At 35.0% G+C, this 19,020-nt stretch overlaps 1 protein-coding gene across 1 annotated transcript; it reads right to left on the bottom strand.

The window, feature by feature from the left end:
• Positions 1-547: 547 nt before the first annotated feature.
• LOC143263021 (uncharacterized) lies at positions 548-1,819 on the bottom strand. Its single transcript, XM_076528323.1, has 2 exons — positions 1,491-1,819; positions 548-678 (listed from the first exon to the last, which is right to left on the bottom strand). Exons 1-2 carry the CDS (start codon positions 1,800-1,802, stop codon positions 559-561), a joined length of 432 nt encoding a protein of 143 aa, XP_076384438.1. The 5' UTR covers positions 1,803-1,819; the 3' UTR covers positions 548-558.
• Between the last annotated feature and the right edge of the window lie 17,201 nt (positions 1,820-19,020).

Below are 19,020 nucleotides of genomic sequence, written 5' to 3'. Positions count from 1 at the left end.
TAGATTCATAAAATTGCCTGAATTCATATTTCAATAGCACCCCCGCGTTGGTTAACACTCCGAAGTCCCTAAATAATGCTCATTTAACACATTTCCTCACCTACCTCTAAGCTTTTGGGTCCTTGAGGAAACGAAAGTCAGTCATCATCTTGCCAAGGTGCATGGGATGAGTATGAGCCCTCATGTGCATGTGATGCATGTGATCAACAGGTCCTACGGCGGCAGCCCTTATCGCCTGTTGATTGCAGTTGCAGGTCATCCCTTCGCTTTGATGAGTGCAATGAGGCACCTTGACGATAGTTGGCTCAGGAACGACCACCATGGGCTTGGAGGGCACGACAACCAGTTTATCCTTGCAAACTGGGGGCACTGGGACCAGCTTAATGGTCTCGATCACCTGAGTCTGCGGTTCCACGATCCTCTCGGGCTGGGGCTGGGGCTTTACAGTGACCACTTCGGGGACTGGAGTCGGTGCTGGGACCTCGACTCTCCTTTTTCTACGATCTGCACCTTCGACTCCTGAGGGCAAGGTTGAGATGGCTGGATGATCTGCAGAGTCTACACCGAAGGGACCACCTGCTGGTGCATCATCTGCTGGGGAACCACCTGCTGGGGAACCACCTGTTGGGGCACCACCTGCTGGGGAACCACGAACGACTGCTGGGGCACCACGTATGCCTGAGGATGGAAAACTATTTCATAACACACACAAGCTCCGTCGGTACGAATTTTTAAGAACTATCAATTAGCGTTGAAGTTTGGAGATCGGTACTACGCCAACAGAATTCACAGTGGCGATGAAATCAACGATATGGCGGAATAGCAGAGTTGGACATTATACAAGTAGAATTTCATTTGAACAATTCGAATAAATTTTATGAATATTTTTTCGTACAGTTTGAAAATAAATTTTACGGATAAAATTTTATTCGACTAATCTTTCGAATAAATTATTCAAATATAACTTTATTCAAATAACGAATTCAAATAATGATTTGAATAAAGTTTTATTCAAATAATGATTCGCGAATAAAGTTTCTTTCAAATAATGATTCGAGTAAAGTTTTATTCGAATTATGTTACATTCAAATAATGATTCGAATAAATTCTCGAATAACGTTTCGAAGACATCCTTTGAATCAATTTTTCGAATAAATTCTTCGAATCACCGAGAAATTAAGTGTTACTGTAACCATAAGCGATAAAAAAAACTTCGAACGCATAAGTTCTCCCTTTAAATTATACAAATAATTACAAAGACTTATGACACAAAATGGAGAATTACGTGTACATTTTCATCGATCGAAATTAACAATCGATGAATTATTTACTAAATGAGAGCTCTTACGAAAAACGAACAACTTTTGTCGAAAACTTTAAATCTCTCACGATTCTCAAGAAATAACACAAAATCAAGATACATGCAGATCATAGTGAATTTATGCGTCGAGAGAAGCATGGTAAATTAGAAAGCACGACGCAATTGCTACCTGAGGAGCCTGGAAGACTCCCAGAGACTGCACAGGCTGCGGGGCCTGCTGGAAGCTGTAACTCTGCATCTTTGGCGCCACCTGCGATTGTTGCACCACGCTCAGGCCCTGCATTTTCATCTGCGACCCATCCTGAGACACCTGCTGTCCATTTTGAGCACCTGGACGGATCTCCACGCAGAAGGACGCCTGCTTCTTCAGCCTGTCCTTCTCAGCACCCGCATCCTCCAAATGGAAATCCTTGGGACTGATCGCCGAGGATTCGGCCATCTTGGTCTCCAGTTTGCCAGCTGGCATTGCTTGCACTGCCATCGCAGCTACCAACAAACCGCACAGACATGCTGTTAACGAATTCATCGATGTAGAATCGGTTGAACAATCGTAGCGAACTGAATGCTTGGACGATTTGGCTGGCTTTTAAACCGATTTTTCGGTGTGACGACACCGCTCACGCACTTTTTTCCGGAACGCAATAGTGCTGAGCGTGCCGAATTCCGACGTAGAGCAGCACGGGCGGGGACTGGCTTCGGGAAATGAGGATGAGGGCGAGAATAAGAATAAGAATGAATCTGAGAATGAGACTGAAAATGGGACTGAGAATGGGGCTGAAAATGAGGCTGAGAATGGGATTGAGAATAGGTCTGAGAATGGGTCTGAGAATGGGTCTGAAACCGAGAATGGGACTCAGATTAAGACTGAGTGTAAGACTGTGAATGGGAGTGAGTCTGAGAATGGGGCTAAGAATGAGACTGAGACTTAGACTGAGACTTAGACTGAGGCTGAGAATGAAATTGTATGTACAATAGTCGGAACGATGGTATTTCGAGAGAGCCGCTGTTTCTGTAGTAAATAGGAGAAAGTTGAACAAGGTAATTTTACATTGTGTGTCAAGCTCAAACGTCGGGGAGTGTGATCTTTTTTCCAAGGAGTACGTCCCTGCACTTGCAAAGTACACTTTTCTGTCGAATGAACGCTGCGGTTTTATTTACTTATTGTTAGCTTGCTTCTTTACGACGGCCTGAGGAGGGTTTGTTCAGAAAGTTGAACATGTTAATGTTTACGGTGATATTTTGGAAATGTCAACGCTAGTTATACAGGGTGTTCTATTTAAGACAAGCCTCTTAAATTATCTTGTCAAGGAGTTATTATAATTTTTATCGAGTTTTCATATAATTGTAATTACTAAACTGCGGATCTTTATGCAAAATATCAATTTTCCAACACGGTTGTAAGAAATATCTACATTGTGTAAAAATAAATTGTTTCTTGGAATAGTTTTGATAAGTCGAAAACAGTGTGACACATTTTTGCCATAAATGCATAAAAGTCTGCAGTCTGATAATTACAGTATATTCAGTATATTCGACACGGTATATTCGAATTACAGTATATTCGAATGTATTGGATACTTGTATTTATTGTAAATCATAATTAAATTACAATTTTTGTTCTGAAGATAATGGTAGTAAATTATAAGAGATACAATTAAATGTGCTATTAAAAGTTGCAACATCAAATGAAGGAAAAGAATTAAGATCATTCAAATACAGTTCCTACACAATTTTTATTGAAATCGTGCCCAAAGTAACTTGAAAATTACAGTAATAATAACATTGAGGTTACCGCAAATTTTTAATAAATATCGATAATTGAAATCAAAGTTCTGATTGAAATTAATTGATTGAAATATCAATGATATTAAATCACAATTAACTTACAATGAAAGTTGCTGTTAAAAGTTATAATATTAAAGAAGCCAAAAAGAAAAGTCATAGTCTTTTATATGATTTTCATTGTAAGTGTGCCCAAGTTAGTAAGATTGAATATTACAATCGTACTTATATATAAAGTGAAATAATATCGAATTTTCAATTAACATTTATAATCACAATTGAGTTACAATTCCAAAAATAAGAAACAAGTATAATAAATCAGATACTGACAAAATTTATCAACGAATCCATTGTCAAAAATTTGCCAATAAAGGCCGGTATAAACAATGTTTAAAAAAACATCCGTCCAATGAAAGCTTCCACAATTTCCACAAAGTCTTCGTTCAAAATACGTCCGAATTCATGAAAGAAACCAATTTAAATAATAAAAATAATAATAATTGCTTATAACGTTGCTAATAATATTTTCTCAACAATTAAATACGGAATCACGGGAATTGGCACGGAATCGCGGTAAAGGTCGCCCGCGTCGCGTTTCAAGGCCCGTATTTAACAAACAACGTTGCAAATAACGATTGCAAAGCCATATTTCGGCAGGCGGTGGTTTCTGCTGGCACAAGTTATTTGCAGCTTCATCGTATTTCGACATCGCGGCGAGCCGAATTTAGGGCACTTTTGACCGTTCTTGCCGGCAACACACTTTCATTATCGTCAGCATATTATGGTTGCGTTCCCTTTATCCCGGCGCGGCGCGGCGCCGTTCGCGCTTGTTTTCATACACCGACAATACGTAACGCACAATACATTACGGTAGACGCCGGCGATTTAATAATGCCGGCAGAGGAGGTGGCATTCATGGAGTTCTTTCGCAAGTGCAAAATATTCATGGAATATTGACCACGGAGCCGCTTCTGCTCCAATTTCAATTAAAGCGTTCCGCACGTCGAGCACGTTTCACCGCCAACAACCCAATAAACTAATTATTAATTGCTGGACCAAATCGTAAACGAGCGCTTTTTCTCCAAGAACGTTGATTCTCGTTCGATTTTTAAAGAGATCGCAGTCGCTCGGTGTCCGGGTGCTTCGTACACCCCCCTACAAAAGTATCAGAAGGCTTGCAGAAAATTCGATAGGAAATTGCCTGAATTATTTTAACTTATTCTTAAATTTACTTCTTCTTTATTTCTTCTTTATTTTCCATGTTTGTTTATTTTTAATATTATAATTTATGCTAAATAAATATAGTCCCAATACTTTTGGACGAGGATGTACATTATTTTGTAACGCTCAATGTGCTCTAGAAGAATGCACTGTAACGTGCACTGTAGGGTAAGGGTCCCAATTACCGACACATTAAGCATGATTTTTTGTTCATCTGTTGCATATATATATAAATACTTGTAGAAAGCATAAATTTGATGTGAAATTAATGAAGAATAAAAATAATGCAGATGTCCCAATTACCGACACTTGAAAAAGCTACTTGTACCAATTATTTTGACCCAAACACCGATAAGATATTCATTTTCGAAATTATTTATACAAAAATTAACTGTTAATTCTAACGTATCCAACTTAAGTGAAACTATTAAATTATATTAATTGCATCATTAACACTTTGACTACGTCACCTGTATGCGAGTGACAAAATTATTTAAAATCTAATTTCTATGCTCATTCATAAAAGTTTCTTAATTCTATTAAGATTTGCAATAGATAAGAATGTTGAAATAGTAATCGATGTCATATTACTTTGCTTTGCAAGTTTAATTTAATTGATTAATCAATTAAATGATTAATCAAATATATGAAATTTTGAAATGTTTTAGTATTAATAATAAAATTGTTAATATATGAATAATATTAATATTAATAATATTATTAATGAATAACTTTTAAATGATCTAAAAGTATCCCATTCTCGCTGTTTATTTAGGAAAAATTATACGAACGTACGAATATTCTTTTATATAGAAGTGTTTTTCTAAAAATCGGAACAACCAAAACAGAAATTGATCTTCGGTCATTTTTCGAGAGTAATAAGATCATGGACTTAAAACTTTGTGGACAGATTAGCTGAAGCCGGAATAGTCTGTAAAATTCTTTCCACGCCAGAGGAATGGTTCTGTCGGAAATTATACTGCTTCTTGCAACGCGCTCTCGAAAGATTGCATGGCGGCCATAAAATCAACCTGCTTTGTTCTCCGAACGAGAGGAGAAACAAAAAGATTGTTAATCTGCTGGAGTGTAGCGGTTCCCCGGCGTGGAATATATGAAAAATTCTAAAACAGTACGGTAAAAGAAATGGATAAAGCTGGAAAGGGAAATTTGATTTTTATCAAGAAATGGAGCCGTTGTTTTGTTACTCGAAGTTCTAAGTTTGCGGATGTCAATTCAGTGTTCCGCTCAAATGTTTGTATGCAAAATGGCTGATTGCATTTCGAGGCGAGCAAGTATTTGATTTATTAAAATAGAAATACTTTCAAGAATCGTTTACGCGAATGTCAATTTTATTTTTGGAATGTTTGTTGCGTTAATATATCTTGTCGAAAAATTTAAGTCAAATTTGAATAGTTACGCATAAAATCAATTTTAAAGTATAACAATTAAGACAGCATTTAATTAAAGCATATGTAATGATGCGTATATAGAACAAATAAATAAAGCATAAACAATTATGTTTATACAAAATGAATTTGAAATAAGGCGTCACTAAAATTACATGTAGATATGTATATTTTCGAGAAGACATTAATAATTATGTACATATAGAGTAAATTAGAAATAAAATATGAATAATTGTATAAAATATATCGTATAAAATATACCCTGAATAAAATATAAATAATTACGTATGTGTATATAGAATAAATCGTATAAAAGATATAAATAATTGTGTACATGTAAAAAGAGTTCTAAATGAACTATAAATAATTATGTATATAAACTATAAATATTGAATAAACTCAAAATAAAACTAGATTATTATACACAAAATAAATGAATTGAATGCAACAAATTTAAATTTTGTAATTTTTAATCTAATATTACTGCACATTAAATCTCGTTGAAATACTCATGTTAGATTTCGATGGTAATATATGAGAAAATTTGCGCGATTAAAATCAATGCAGTCTGCAGCAACAACAGTTAGTATGATATGCATGCCAATGTATTCACGCAGAGCGAAGAGAATCTCAATCCACAGGAAATAAAAACCAAACTCACTTTTGTATTCGAAAAAAGCATTCGATTATCGGCTCTAGCTGAATCATTTATATCCGATAACGAAACGAAAATATGACAACGCAGGAGCGAAGGATTAATATTTTTCCAGAACTTCTGGATAACCCTAATCTCACGGAAAGCTTGCAAATTTTGTATCAAACTTCTCATCATTCATTTTATAAAAGTTATTTAAACATTTTATAAGAATTATAGAAACATTTTCTAAGAATTATAACTACATTTTGTAAGAATTACAACTACATTTTGTAAGAATTATAACTACATTTTATTAATCGAGGAAACATTTTCTAGAAATGATAGAAACATGATAAGAGGTATGGAAGTGAGAGACACAGGTTAATTACTTAACACAACGTGGTTTAATAAACATTAGTACAAAACGTGGCTAGCGTGCACATGGGTCCCACAGACTGTGACCATAAGAAACAAGCAGAGTGGTACGCGGTGGACGCGCCGGTGACGCGTCGGCGACGACCTCGGGGCGGCCAGGATGAGGCACTAAGGGATACGAAGATATCCCTAACAAAACATTTAATAAAGATTATAAAAACATCTTACCAAAATTATAAACGCATTTCACAAAAATCATAAAAAATTTTATATACAAAATTATATATTTGATAATCGTCGTATTTATAGAATATCATTCGTAAACAATTCTATTATAACATTATAATATAATTATTTAGTCTAATCGTATTATAATAACATTACAATTATAAAACATATCTAATTAGATATGTCTAATTATAAAATTCGACAGATTTACTTATTATTCATTTAGTTACTCATTTATTATTAGTGCTGGTTCCTAAATTCAAGAAAACATATAAATTAACAAAGGATTAACAGCGTTTTTATTTTATTTTTATAATGAAAAATCTTTTCGATGATAAAGGAAATTCTCCAATTTTAATTTGTGTAATATGATGTACGAGGACGAGAATTTCCATGAATATTGTAATTATGTAATGTATTATTAAGTGTTTTATTCAGTCACGTGGGAACAGAAATGAGAGATTAATGAAATTAAACGGTTAACATTAAAAGAATGGTATCAATGGAATACTGTTCGAGTCATTGCAATTGGAAATTAGATCGTGAGCAGGTATTTATGCAATATTATATAACAGGCCTGTTTTAGGAAATATTTTAAGACATTCATCCAGATAAAATATTTAACGAAACATTGATTAGGAAATTAAATATGCTACAATTTTTTTAACGACATTAAATTTAAAAAATTAACTGTTATTGGCAGCCTTTATTATACGAACTGGTGTCACAGTCTAAATCAAGCTTTATACGACATACTATTGTGTTCAATAGTACAGATGTAGTATAATTATATACTATATCTGTATTATTGAATACAAAACAGTGTAATAAAAAAATTTAAGTAACTGTAAAAACACTCGAAACTTCAATGCGAAAGTATGGATTGAAATAAAATTATTATTATTATTGTTATTATTATTAATACTGAATATAATCTTATTTATTACACAAATCAATAAACACTGATTACTATATCTGAAAAATACAATAACGATGCTGCTGAACACTACAGGTACCCCAAAATCTGCTGTATAACTAATACTAATTATACTGCTTGTATAACTAATACTAAGTAATTGTTCCATTATGCAAACGTCCACGTTGTTATAATTAATTCGCATAACCGAAGTTCTACTGTACAAAATAATTATCCAAATAAAATAGACTTTTAAACAATGTCGTACGCCATTATGGTTGTCGGTTTTGCCGCGTCGACGTTACAATTATTAGAACAAGAAATTGATCAAAAACACCAATTAAACATTTTTCAACGTCGTCGTTCAGCGTTCGGACGCGGAAAAAAAATTGATTCTTGGATCTGGAGAAGCGAGGACGGTGTTCGTTTGATCAACAAACTGTTGAGAGATTTCAATACACCGTAGATCGAGCCACAGCTGACCGGGCAGAAGTTGGTTTCGTCGGTCGTTTCCGTTCACCTTAAGCTGTTCTGCGATTCCGCGCAGGGATTCTTTCTTTCATCCGCAACGTACGGATACTTTCTCCACCCTCTGTGTGTCTGTAAAACTAAGTCTCAATCTCGGGTTCTTCCTTTCATCGGAAACCATGAACTTTTCTTATCTCCGCCGGGTTTTGATTGGAACTACGCCGTCGGAACAGAGAGAACAGCTGCGACGTAGCACGTGTCAGATCGTTTCTATTAAGGGGACTTATCCAGTTGTCTATCCAAAAGGAACAGCTACATTTTCGCCGTTCATATTGTTGGGAAAACGATCTCGCATTTACTCGTGTGAGTCTTTTTTATTTTTCAACAGATTTTTAATATTTATGATTTTTACAGAACAAATCGCATTGTTCTCAATCATGTCAATTTTTTCGTTGTTTTTAATTTCAGAGTAGTTTAATTTGTTGCGTAAACCGTAGCGAGACACAGCTCATTTTTTAACATCGATATTGTTGTCTTGTCTTTATTTGTGTGAGTTTTCCTATTATTAAGCGGATTTTTAATATTCACGATTTTTTTAAATTAAATCGCATTGTTCCTAATCATGTCTAGTTTTCTTGCCGTTCTTTACTTCGAAGTAGATTAATTTATTGCATAAACCGTAGCGAGACAGAGCTCATATTTTAACTTCGACATTGCTGGAACAATTATTTTGTCTTTACAAAATGCGAGTTTTTTTATTTTGAGTGGATTTTTAATATTTATGATATTTGAAAAACAAATCGCATTGTTCTTAATCGTGTCAACCTTTTTCGTTGTTTTTCACTTCGTTGATTAATAGTTGCAAGAATTATTTTGTTTTAACTTGTACCAAATTTAAACTTTTACGGTGTTTTTTAATGTTTCTGGTTTTTCATTTTGACGTAGACTAGTTTGTTGCATAAATTATAGTGGAACACAGTCCTTGTTTTAACGTCAACATTGTTGCAAGAGTCATTTCCTGTTTCAATAAGTTTTTTGTAGTTTCTTTAATTTTGTAGATATTTTTAAACATTGCAACTTCTACATTATTGGAATAAATTATTTTGTTCTCAATTGTGTCAATTTTGTAACAGTTTGTTGCATATATCATAACAGGGCACAACTATTTTTTCAAGTCCCGCATTATTAGAAAAATTATTTTGATTTTATTTACATTAAATTTTGTGTCACTTTCAATCGCTCTAATTGTAATATTATTAATTGGACTTGTCTAATGTTTCAATAATCAGTAATCTCTAAAAGCATATAAAATTAATTCGTATACGATAACAGTTATTGTAAATGAATCTGTATTCTATTTGCATAATAACAATAATATTTAATCAAATTTAACGACTATTACAGTATTCATAACTGACGATAAAAATACATGGAAACAGTAATTACTATTCTATTTAAAGTATATAAGAATTCATTATTCTGTTGTAATTCTTTTAAATTCAAATTTTAATATATCAGGATTACCAGCTATACATTATTAACCTTTAAATATGATGTTAGTAAAAATAGTTATCATTGTTTGTAGGGTGCACGTCGAGTATACCCAATACTAAAACTCCGCGATTACAAAATCTCTCGGGTTGTAAGGCCAATTACGCTGAGCGACGGAATTAATTAGTATCGCTGTTCGTCTAATTAAAGATGAACAGCTGTTTTATTTTAACTGACACTTACTGAGCGAACAAGACACAAGACACCAATGGCCGATGACTAATGACACAATGACTCATAATTCATGACCAATGACAAAGAGAAGAATCGGTTTCGAGCTTTTATACCGTTTCGTGGACAGAAGACTAGAAATTGATTGACCAGTGACGCGATGAAAGGGGATGTAAAAGTGACGTAGCACGCAGTGCCGCAGGTAGCAAGAAACACTGGACGGGCGACCGAAGCGGTGCGTGCTAACGACCCTGTTATAAAAAATGCTGCCGATGAGGCGTGCTTTACTCGAAAATGCAGAAATGACTTTATTGCCGGAAAGAAGACGGCTCGAAAAAATCATAAACTTAGAAACTGCAATTGTTCCGCGTTAAAAGTATTATAGAAGCTATCTATATTAATAAAGCATACGCGGCTCGACCGCTTGACCCAATACCGTCGGGGCATAAGCATACAAAAGATTCCGAAAATTACCAAACGACACCATCTGTACTGCAAGCGTCTTTCCACACACAAATAAGCGACCGTAACGATAGTATCTAATTATCCGAAAAGCCGTTATTTCCTGCCTGTAAGGTAATGAAAGTACATGTTTCAAAGCTCTTAGGTTTTTATATTTATAAATTACAGTAGGCATAATCTTATGTGTGCCTAACGCATTTGCACATAAGCCAATTGTAATTCTATCTTTTTTCGCCTCATGTCCATTAAGACTTGTTGTTCCGCGTTAAAAGTATATAGAAGCTATCGATAGTAATAAAGCATACGCGGCTCGAACGCTCGACCCAACACCGTCCCTACCATACAATAGATTCCGAAAATTATCAAACGACTCCATCTGTACTGCAAGCGTCTTTCCACAAACAAATAAGCGACCGTAATAATAGTATCTAATTATACCGAAAAGCCGTTATTTCCTGCCTGTAATATTTCCTTCAACGCTGCCTACATCTGGTCGCCAAAATTCTCTCACCGTCACGTATTCCCGTTACCTTCTCCACAACTCCGATTACCCAAGGCAATATCTTTTTCCCCAGTCTTATTACCTACGACGATCAACCTTCGAGACAGGCGGATTCTTTGCGAGATTCACTCGCACGTACGATTCATACCTGCAAGTGACTATTAGTTCGGGGTGGTCACTTTTTCCCTTGTTCACAATTTTTTAACCGATCATTCTAGATCCGGATAACTTGAAAAAACATTGAATCCGAGTGTCTCATTAAAAACTTCACACCGCTAACGATTCTTCTTAAAAAACAAAACAGACAACGGACGGACAGATAATAACCAGACATCAACGCGTAAAGACTTCGGTCAAGATTACATCGATAGTCTCACCATCAACTCAATTCATTCTAAGCCAAGTACAGTTAGTCACCCTAGCGTTAAAAATTGTTATGTTATGTTAAAACATAGTGTTATTGATATCAGTCAGTGTTAAAACCATTCTTTATCAATCTACTATCCGTATCACTCGAAAGAGTCATAGGGAATCGCGCAGACTCGGTGTCATACACGATTGAATCGGAGACTTACGACCTCCGTAGATCTAACAGTTCACTGTTCGATCTTATCGGGAAAACGTGAATAAACAGCACTAAAGAAGGCTATGGCTCTACGAAATTGAAAGCCTAATGAGTGACCTTTTGTCGATTGCACGTCGTTCGATTCCCCATTAATAAAATGATTTTTTAGGGATTTCTGCTAGAAATAATCGTTTCTATTATTAAGGTCTTTGTACAATACAATAAAAACTGGTCATGCTGATTAACAATTTAATCATTAACAATTTAACAATTTAACAGTCAACTGATTAACAATTTATAACAAATTAATTAAGAACTATAATTCTCTTAAATTCGAAGCTAAATGCACAAGAATTGTCATCGATACGTTTTTAGCCTCCAAATTTCATATTACAAAAAGCAGCCATCATTATTTCACCGGTGAAAAATAATTCTCATTATTGAAAGTGACAATTGCCAAACTAATGAAACTAATCCCGACTACTAAGAATTGAAATTGCCAATCTGTTAAATATAATCCCCATTATTGAAAGTGACAATTGCCAAAGTATTAAAAATAATTCCCAATATTGAAAGCGACAATTTCCAATCTAGTCAAAATAATTCCCAATATTGAAAGAGACAATTTCTAATCTAGTCAAAATAATTCCTAATGTTGAAAGTAACAGTTGCCAATCCTTTAAAAATAATTCCCAACATTGAAAGTAACTAGTAAAGTAACTAACTTACATAATAAAAATAATATCCACTATAAAACACAATTGCCAATCCACTAAAAATAATATCCACTATTTTAAAGTAACAATTACTAAAAGTAATCCCCATTATTCCCATTAAAAGCAAAAACCACCAACTCTGTGAAAATAATTCACTAGACTCTTTCTATTGTAGTCTTCGGACTGTCGAGTAACAGGCATGATATCGATCTCCAGAGTTTGTGTGGTCATTTCCTCCGGCAGATCATAATCGATATGACTTAGGAATATCCCGTCGTTCGCGTTCATTGGAACATTTTTTTCATCCACGGTATCCTTCTTCTCCTTAGCCTCGTCATCAATTTGTCAGCCAACCTCATGTTCCTAAACTGATCGCCTTGGCCGAACCTGTTAGCCATCTTGAAGTCCTTGGGCTGAGCATCTTGATGCTGCCGGAACCTACCAGCCATCTTAGAGTCCCTAAGTTGATTCCCTTGGACATGTACAAGCTCGTGAGTCATTCTAGGGTCCTGAAGTTGATTATGGTTTTGCGCCATCCTCGACTCCCTGGACTGGTTCCCTGGCAATACGCTAAGTCTCTGCGCCATTCTGCTGTCCCGAGTTTGATCTTTCTGAGGTTTACCGACTCTGAGGTCCCTAGACTGATCTTCCAGCAAGTCGACAAGTCCCTGGCTCAACACAGCCCCAAGATGTTGACTTTTCTGGGGTTCGCTTGGTCTATCGGTAATCCTGGATTCCTTGGATCGATCAACTCGGTTCTATTCAACTGTACTGCTGGTCTCCTAAGATCGAAAACATCTGTCCTCGAATCAAACTGTTTTCTGGGATAGTCCGAGTGGTAAAGAGGAACAGGATCCTCTTCACTGGAGTCGTCGTCGTATTTGTCAGCTCGGAGGACCATCGATGTTCCCGTATTAAAGTCCTCGAAAATTGATTTCGATGGATCAGATAGATCATAGTTGAGGAATCCACGATTCACCGATGTGAAATTAGGCTCTGCCGGATCGAAGAGGTCGAGCTTCCTCAATTGAGCCTTGGAGCCTAGGTCAAGGGGTTGAAATGGTCCACTGGAGCCTGAGCGAAGGGGTTGAAATGGTCCATTGTTGCCTGGGTCAAGGGGTTGAAACGGTCCATTGAGGCCTGGGTCAAGGGGTTGAAACATTCCATTGGAGCCTGGGCGAAGGGGTTGAAACGGTCCATTGGAACCTGGACCAAGGGGTTGAAATTGTCCATTGGAGCCTGGGCCAAAGAATTGAAACGGTCCACTGGAGCCTGAGCCAAGGGGTTGAAATGGTCCTTTGAAGCCTGAGCCAAGGAGTTGAAATAGTCCTTTGGAGCCTAGGCTAAGGGATTGAAATAGTCCTTTGGAGCCTGGGACAAGAGGTTGAAATGATGCACTGGAATCTGGGCCAAGGAGTTGAAACGGTGCGTTGGAGCCAGGGCCAAGGGATTGAAATAGTCCTTTGGAGCCTGGGCCTAGGAGTTGAAATGGTGCATTGGAGCAGGGCTAAGGAGTTGAAATATTCCTTTGGAGCCTGGGCTAAGGAGTTGAAATAGTCCTTTGGAGCCTGGGCCAAGGGGTTGAAATGGTGCACTGGAATCTGGATCAAGGAGTTGAAACGGTGCATTGGAGCCAGGGCCAAGGGGTTGAAATGGTGCATTGTAGCCTGGGCCAAGGGGTTGAAATGGTGCACTGGAATCTGGGCCAAGTAGTTGAAACGGTGCGTTGGAGCCAGGGCCAAAGGGTTGAAATGGTGCATAGGAGCCTGGGCCAAGGAGTTGAAATAGTCTTTTGGAGTCTGGGTCAAGGGGTTGAAACGGCGCTACAGGTGGTTTCGACATTTTTATATTGCTAAAAGGGGAGGCTGGAGCAGGAGCCAGGTCAGGATAGATGTCCCAGGACTGGAGAGCGCGGGATACCTCGCGTCCGCCGGCGCCTCAGGCCCTGCCGATTTCTGCGCCACCTCTGCCTCGAGCGGCTCCGTAATATGGATTATAGGAATTGACTGATAAGGGGTTGGTGCGGTATTTGGGTTGCTGGGACCGTCCTTTGCCGCTGTACCATAGTGTAGATTCTGCATCATCGTGATGTGCATCCCTTGAGAATGGCAACGAGACCCTGAAACGAAATCAAAAAGTTCCTAGATTTCAAAACGGAACGAGGTGCCTAGATCTCGATCGATGTGTAATGAAAAACAGTAAACCTGAAACGGGATATAACGAAAATCCCTAGATTGCAAGCAAGAATCATCGAAATCATTGCATCTCAAATATAGATATTATAATAATCCCTATACCTTAAATTGAACATCATCAAAGTGTCTAGATCTCTCATACAGAAAATAATGTAAATTCCTAGATCGCAGACAAGATTTCCCATATTCAAAGGGAACATCATGAAAGTCCCTAGATTACAGCTATAATTATGCTTTTTAAACGGTATATAAAAAAGTCTCTAGTATGCAAACGAAATATCATCAAAGTCTCTAAATCTAAAGAAAATTAGCGTAAAAATCTATGTATCAACCAACGGAATATCTTTAAAGTCCCTAGATCACAAATGGAGCAAAATCAAAGTCCTCAAACAGAAAATAACAAAAATTTCTAGACCGAAAACAAGGCATCATCAAAGTCCCTACATGTCAAATAGAACATTGTAATCATATCATGGAAGCCCCTAAATTACAAATGAAGAAGAATCAAAGTCTCTAGTCCTCATACAGAAAATAATAGAAATCACTCGATCACAAACAATGCATCATCAAAGTTCCTATATGTTTAATAGAATATCATAAAAATTCCTATATATCAAATAGAACATCATCGAAGTCCCTAGATCAGAAATGGACTTTTTTACTCCGTGAATTGTTCACTTTCACACCTTTATCCCTTAACTAGAACAATATGATTTTCACAAAAAAGACTACAAATTCTAAATAAAGCACCATTAATATTTTATTCTTAATTGATGTACAAAATAAAAAAAATGGATGATTAAATTTTGACTTCAAAATGTGTAAAATCGTTTAAAATTGAAGACTGATTTAAAATTGTCTAAAATCGCAGACTGACTTAAAATTGTTTATGATCAAAGGCTAATTTAAAATTCCTTAAAATGGAAAACTGATTTAATATTGTTTGTGATCAAAGGCTAATTTAAAATTGTTTAAAATGGAAGACTGATCTAAAATTGTTTAAAATCTATTGAATAAATTAGTTTGTTTGCTAACATAATCTTCTTACTACATATTACGTACTATCATTTATTTTATTAAAATTTTTGCTCGATACGATCCACGAATTCTCATAAATTAATTCTCAAGAACCTCATAAATGAAGAAATAATTCTGTAACATTTCATAAATGTATTCCGGTTTTATCAGCGGGTAAAAATGGCTCGCGACTAGCTCGTCGATCTGCGCGGATTTAATTACAAAATCAACGCGCTGCGAAAGGTTATCGGTGCAATTAGGATCATTAAGATCGGCGATCACACGCCCGGCAACACAGTAAAGTAAGAATTATAATTGCCTGCCGAACAATAATTATCTCGGGACTAACAAGTCGGCCGACGCGGCCGAGCTTGCGTTTAATTATCGCTAGCATGAATCAGTTAAAGCGAACGTGACACGAACACGCTCTTGATTGTTTTTTCTTAGCCCGAACGCTTTGATTTCTTTCCGTTGTTTTATGCGTTTCATTTTTTCTTTTTAATAAACTACCTGACGGAATTCGGAATGGAAACGAGTCGGTCGGTCCTATCGCGTTTTTAAAAATGGCGGAGGATAATGGAGATCCGCGCCGCGCACCGCGTCCACAATGAAATATTATTTTTAATTAACCCGGCTGAATATTATTTTGCGTTATTTATGGCCACGGATCTACCCGGTTCTCAGCTTCCGCCGGGTTCCTCATTTGATCGCGGACACGCGGACTTTAATGAAATTTATTGTATTAGTTTCATTGGAATTTTATAATTATGTGCTCCCCGATGAAATTTATTGTGATCGGTTGAATGAAATTATTGACTGTTCTGAAGTACTACATTCGATTTTACTGGATTTCTTGTTATTTTATAAAATTCTAACAAATATCACTTGTATTTATGTCCAAATAGACTAATTAATAAAACTCAAAGAAATCGTCAAATGTATTTAGGTTTATTGTTGTACGATTTATTTGGTTAAAATCAGTGAGAAATTAAATATTTCGTTATTTTAGTTAGTTTATTTTATTTTACCCTGTATAATAAAATATTTTCGTATTTTTGCTGATATCAAAAATATGTGCCAACTTTCTTTAGTTCAGAGCTAAGAATATTACGATTGATGTTCTTCTTTTCTTTCGAGATCATTTTCTTCCAAGTATTGAAGATCATCGCTATTTTGTGCATATTTACACATATTTTTTCATTGTAATGTTTGGCTATCAAAAATCAAAAAATTTTGTAATTTTGTGAAATTCAGTTTCTGATATGTTTCTTGGCAGACAGGACGCAGACGACGATATAATATCGAAGAAATCGCTGCAGTCGGTCAGGGAGACCATAATCTTCCTCAAGGAGCGTACGTAACGATTTTTACGATTTTACCACAAATTTAGAAATCATTATAATCTAAAATTTGTTTTAGATTATAAAAATTCATTTTAAAACGAAACGTCAAACTGTCGACTACAACTTCTTTTAGCTTCTTAATTGAAAATTTTTCATTTTTCTTTAACCGTGAATGCCACACGCATGATATTTGCGTAGAATAATTCTACAGATTCTCCTGATTACGACGATACACTGTTTTACAATATTACGAACATTTAAACATGTTTAAATAATTCTTAAAGAGAGGGAGGCATTTTCCACAGTCCTTTTGTAATTTATTTTCAAAATTAAGTATCCGAAGGAAGATCCGACTAGAAAATATAAATGGCGTTTTCTAGGGTTTAAGCTAGATTTGGTAAATTCTAAAGTAACCGGAAGTTAGGTCTCCATCTTAAACCACAATTAGAAAACTATTCAAACTCCAATTTTTTAAAATACAAGTTTAGATTTCGCTATCCAATGTTAATGAAATAGCAAAAAAGTTGTGGGTCAGAACAGACAGATTATTATTTTATGCTAAGTCCGCCATTTTTATTTCCTACCTTCTCTACTTTCAATTTTCCTCCCTAATTGGCAATTGTTATTTCGTTTCATATCTTGAGTCATATTCTCTGTTCACCTTTGGTGCTCTCATTTATATTTTTTAGTTGACAATTCTCAGAATCAGTTCTCTACTTTGTGCAAATACTAACGAAAGTTTTTATTTCTATTTTCCATTCGGCATTTTTTCATTTCAGTTCGTGTTACTGTAATTTATCAGTTTCCATTTTTATATTTTATTTGGCAATATTTAATTTCCGTTTCTACACACACACGCACCAGTACTTCCATTTTTATTTTTTAATTGGCAATTTTTACTTTTATTTCTTATTTGATATTTTAATTTGGAGTATCTATTTGGCAATTTTTCATGTTAGATTCCACTAGATGTTTTAATGTCTGTATTCTATTTGACAATTTTTAATTTCAGTTTCCAAATCAGTACTTTCATTTTTATATTTTCTAATTGACAATTTTTACTTTCATTTTCTATAATATTTGGCATTTCAATTTCTGCTATCTGTTTGGCAATTTTTTATGTAAGCTTCCACTCGGAGTTTTAATTTCTATAATCTATTTGGCAATTTTTAATTTCAGTTTTTACTCAGAACTTTCATTTCTATTTTCTGGTAGACAATTTTGTATATTATGTTGTATTTGTTATTCCAATTTTTATTTTTTCATTTGGTAATTTTTCAATTTGGTATTTACTATTAGTTTCGATTTTTATACTCTGTTCAGCAATTTTTCATTTCAGCTTCTAGTTATTACTTTCATTTTTATTTTCTAATTAGTCACTTTTTATTTTGTTCTTATTTTATTTACTGCTTCATACTTTTATTTTTACTTTCAAATTGACAATCTTTTGTTTTAATTATCATTTGATATTTTTCATTTCTATTTTCTAGGTAGCAATTTATATTTTTGTTTACCACTTGCTACGTTCATTTTTATTTTTTAATAGGCAATATTTATGTCTAGTTTCCATTTGGTATTTTCATTTTCTAATATTATTAATTTTAATGGCACGTATAAGTTATTTTTCATAATATTATGCTAATTACGGTATTTTTTGTCCTATTTGTTACTTTCAATTTCATTTTCTAATTAGCAATTTTTAGTATTTGTTTCTATTTCTTTATTTCTATATTCCAATATTGCTAACAATATTATTCTTAATAATTTCACATATATTTCTCAGAAGAATGTAGTTCATTATTCACAAGAATAATATTATTATTGTCGCACCTAAAACAGACCATTCTATTAACCTTCCTAGCTGCCATGTAAGAAATATTTCTGGAACATTAAATTTTATCCAATATACGCTTCATGCTAATGAAAAACAATATAACTAAAGATGCTTTAATGGTCATACTATTATGGTAAAAAAATAGAATGAAGGAGATAAGTTTAAGGTTTCTTTTATATGGAGCACCCTGTATGTACACGCGTACACATTATTTCACTTGCACTGGTTGCAAATACATGTTTAAGGAAAAATATTAATTTTATTGCATTTGTTAAATCGTATATGTACATATATTTTTGAGAAAAATGTT

Source organism: Megalopta genalis, unplaced genomic scaffold (assembly GCF_051020955.1).
Source record: "Megalopta genalis isolate 19385.01 unplaced genomic scaffold, iyMegGena1_principal scaffold0292, whole genome shotgun sequence".
Lineage (NCBI taxonomy): Eukaryota > Metazoa > Arthropoda > Insecta > Hymenoptera > Halictidae > Megalopta > Megalopta genalis.
The sequence above is the reverse complement of the archived record's forward strand: the minus strand, read 5'-3'. Positions and strand labels throughout refer to the sequence as shown.

Bases quoted from the DNA above. Each gene is read 5' to 3' on its own strand.
- LOC143263021 (XM_076528323.1), bottom strand. From the start codon at position 1,802: ATGGCAGTGCAAGCAATGCCAGCTGGCAAACTGGAGACCAAGATGGCC. The intron at 679-1,490 runs GTAGCAATTGCG...TTCCATCCTCAG, and splicing joins GAGTCTTCCAGGCTCCTCAG to GCATACGTGGTGCCCCAGCA.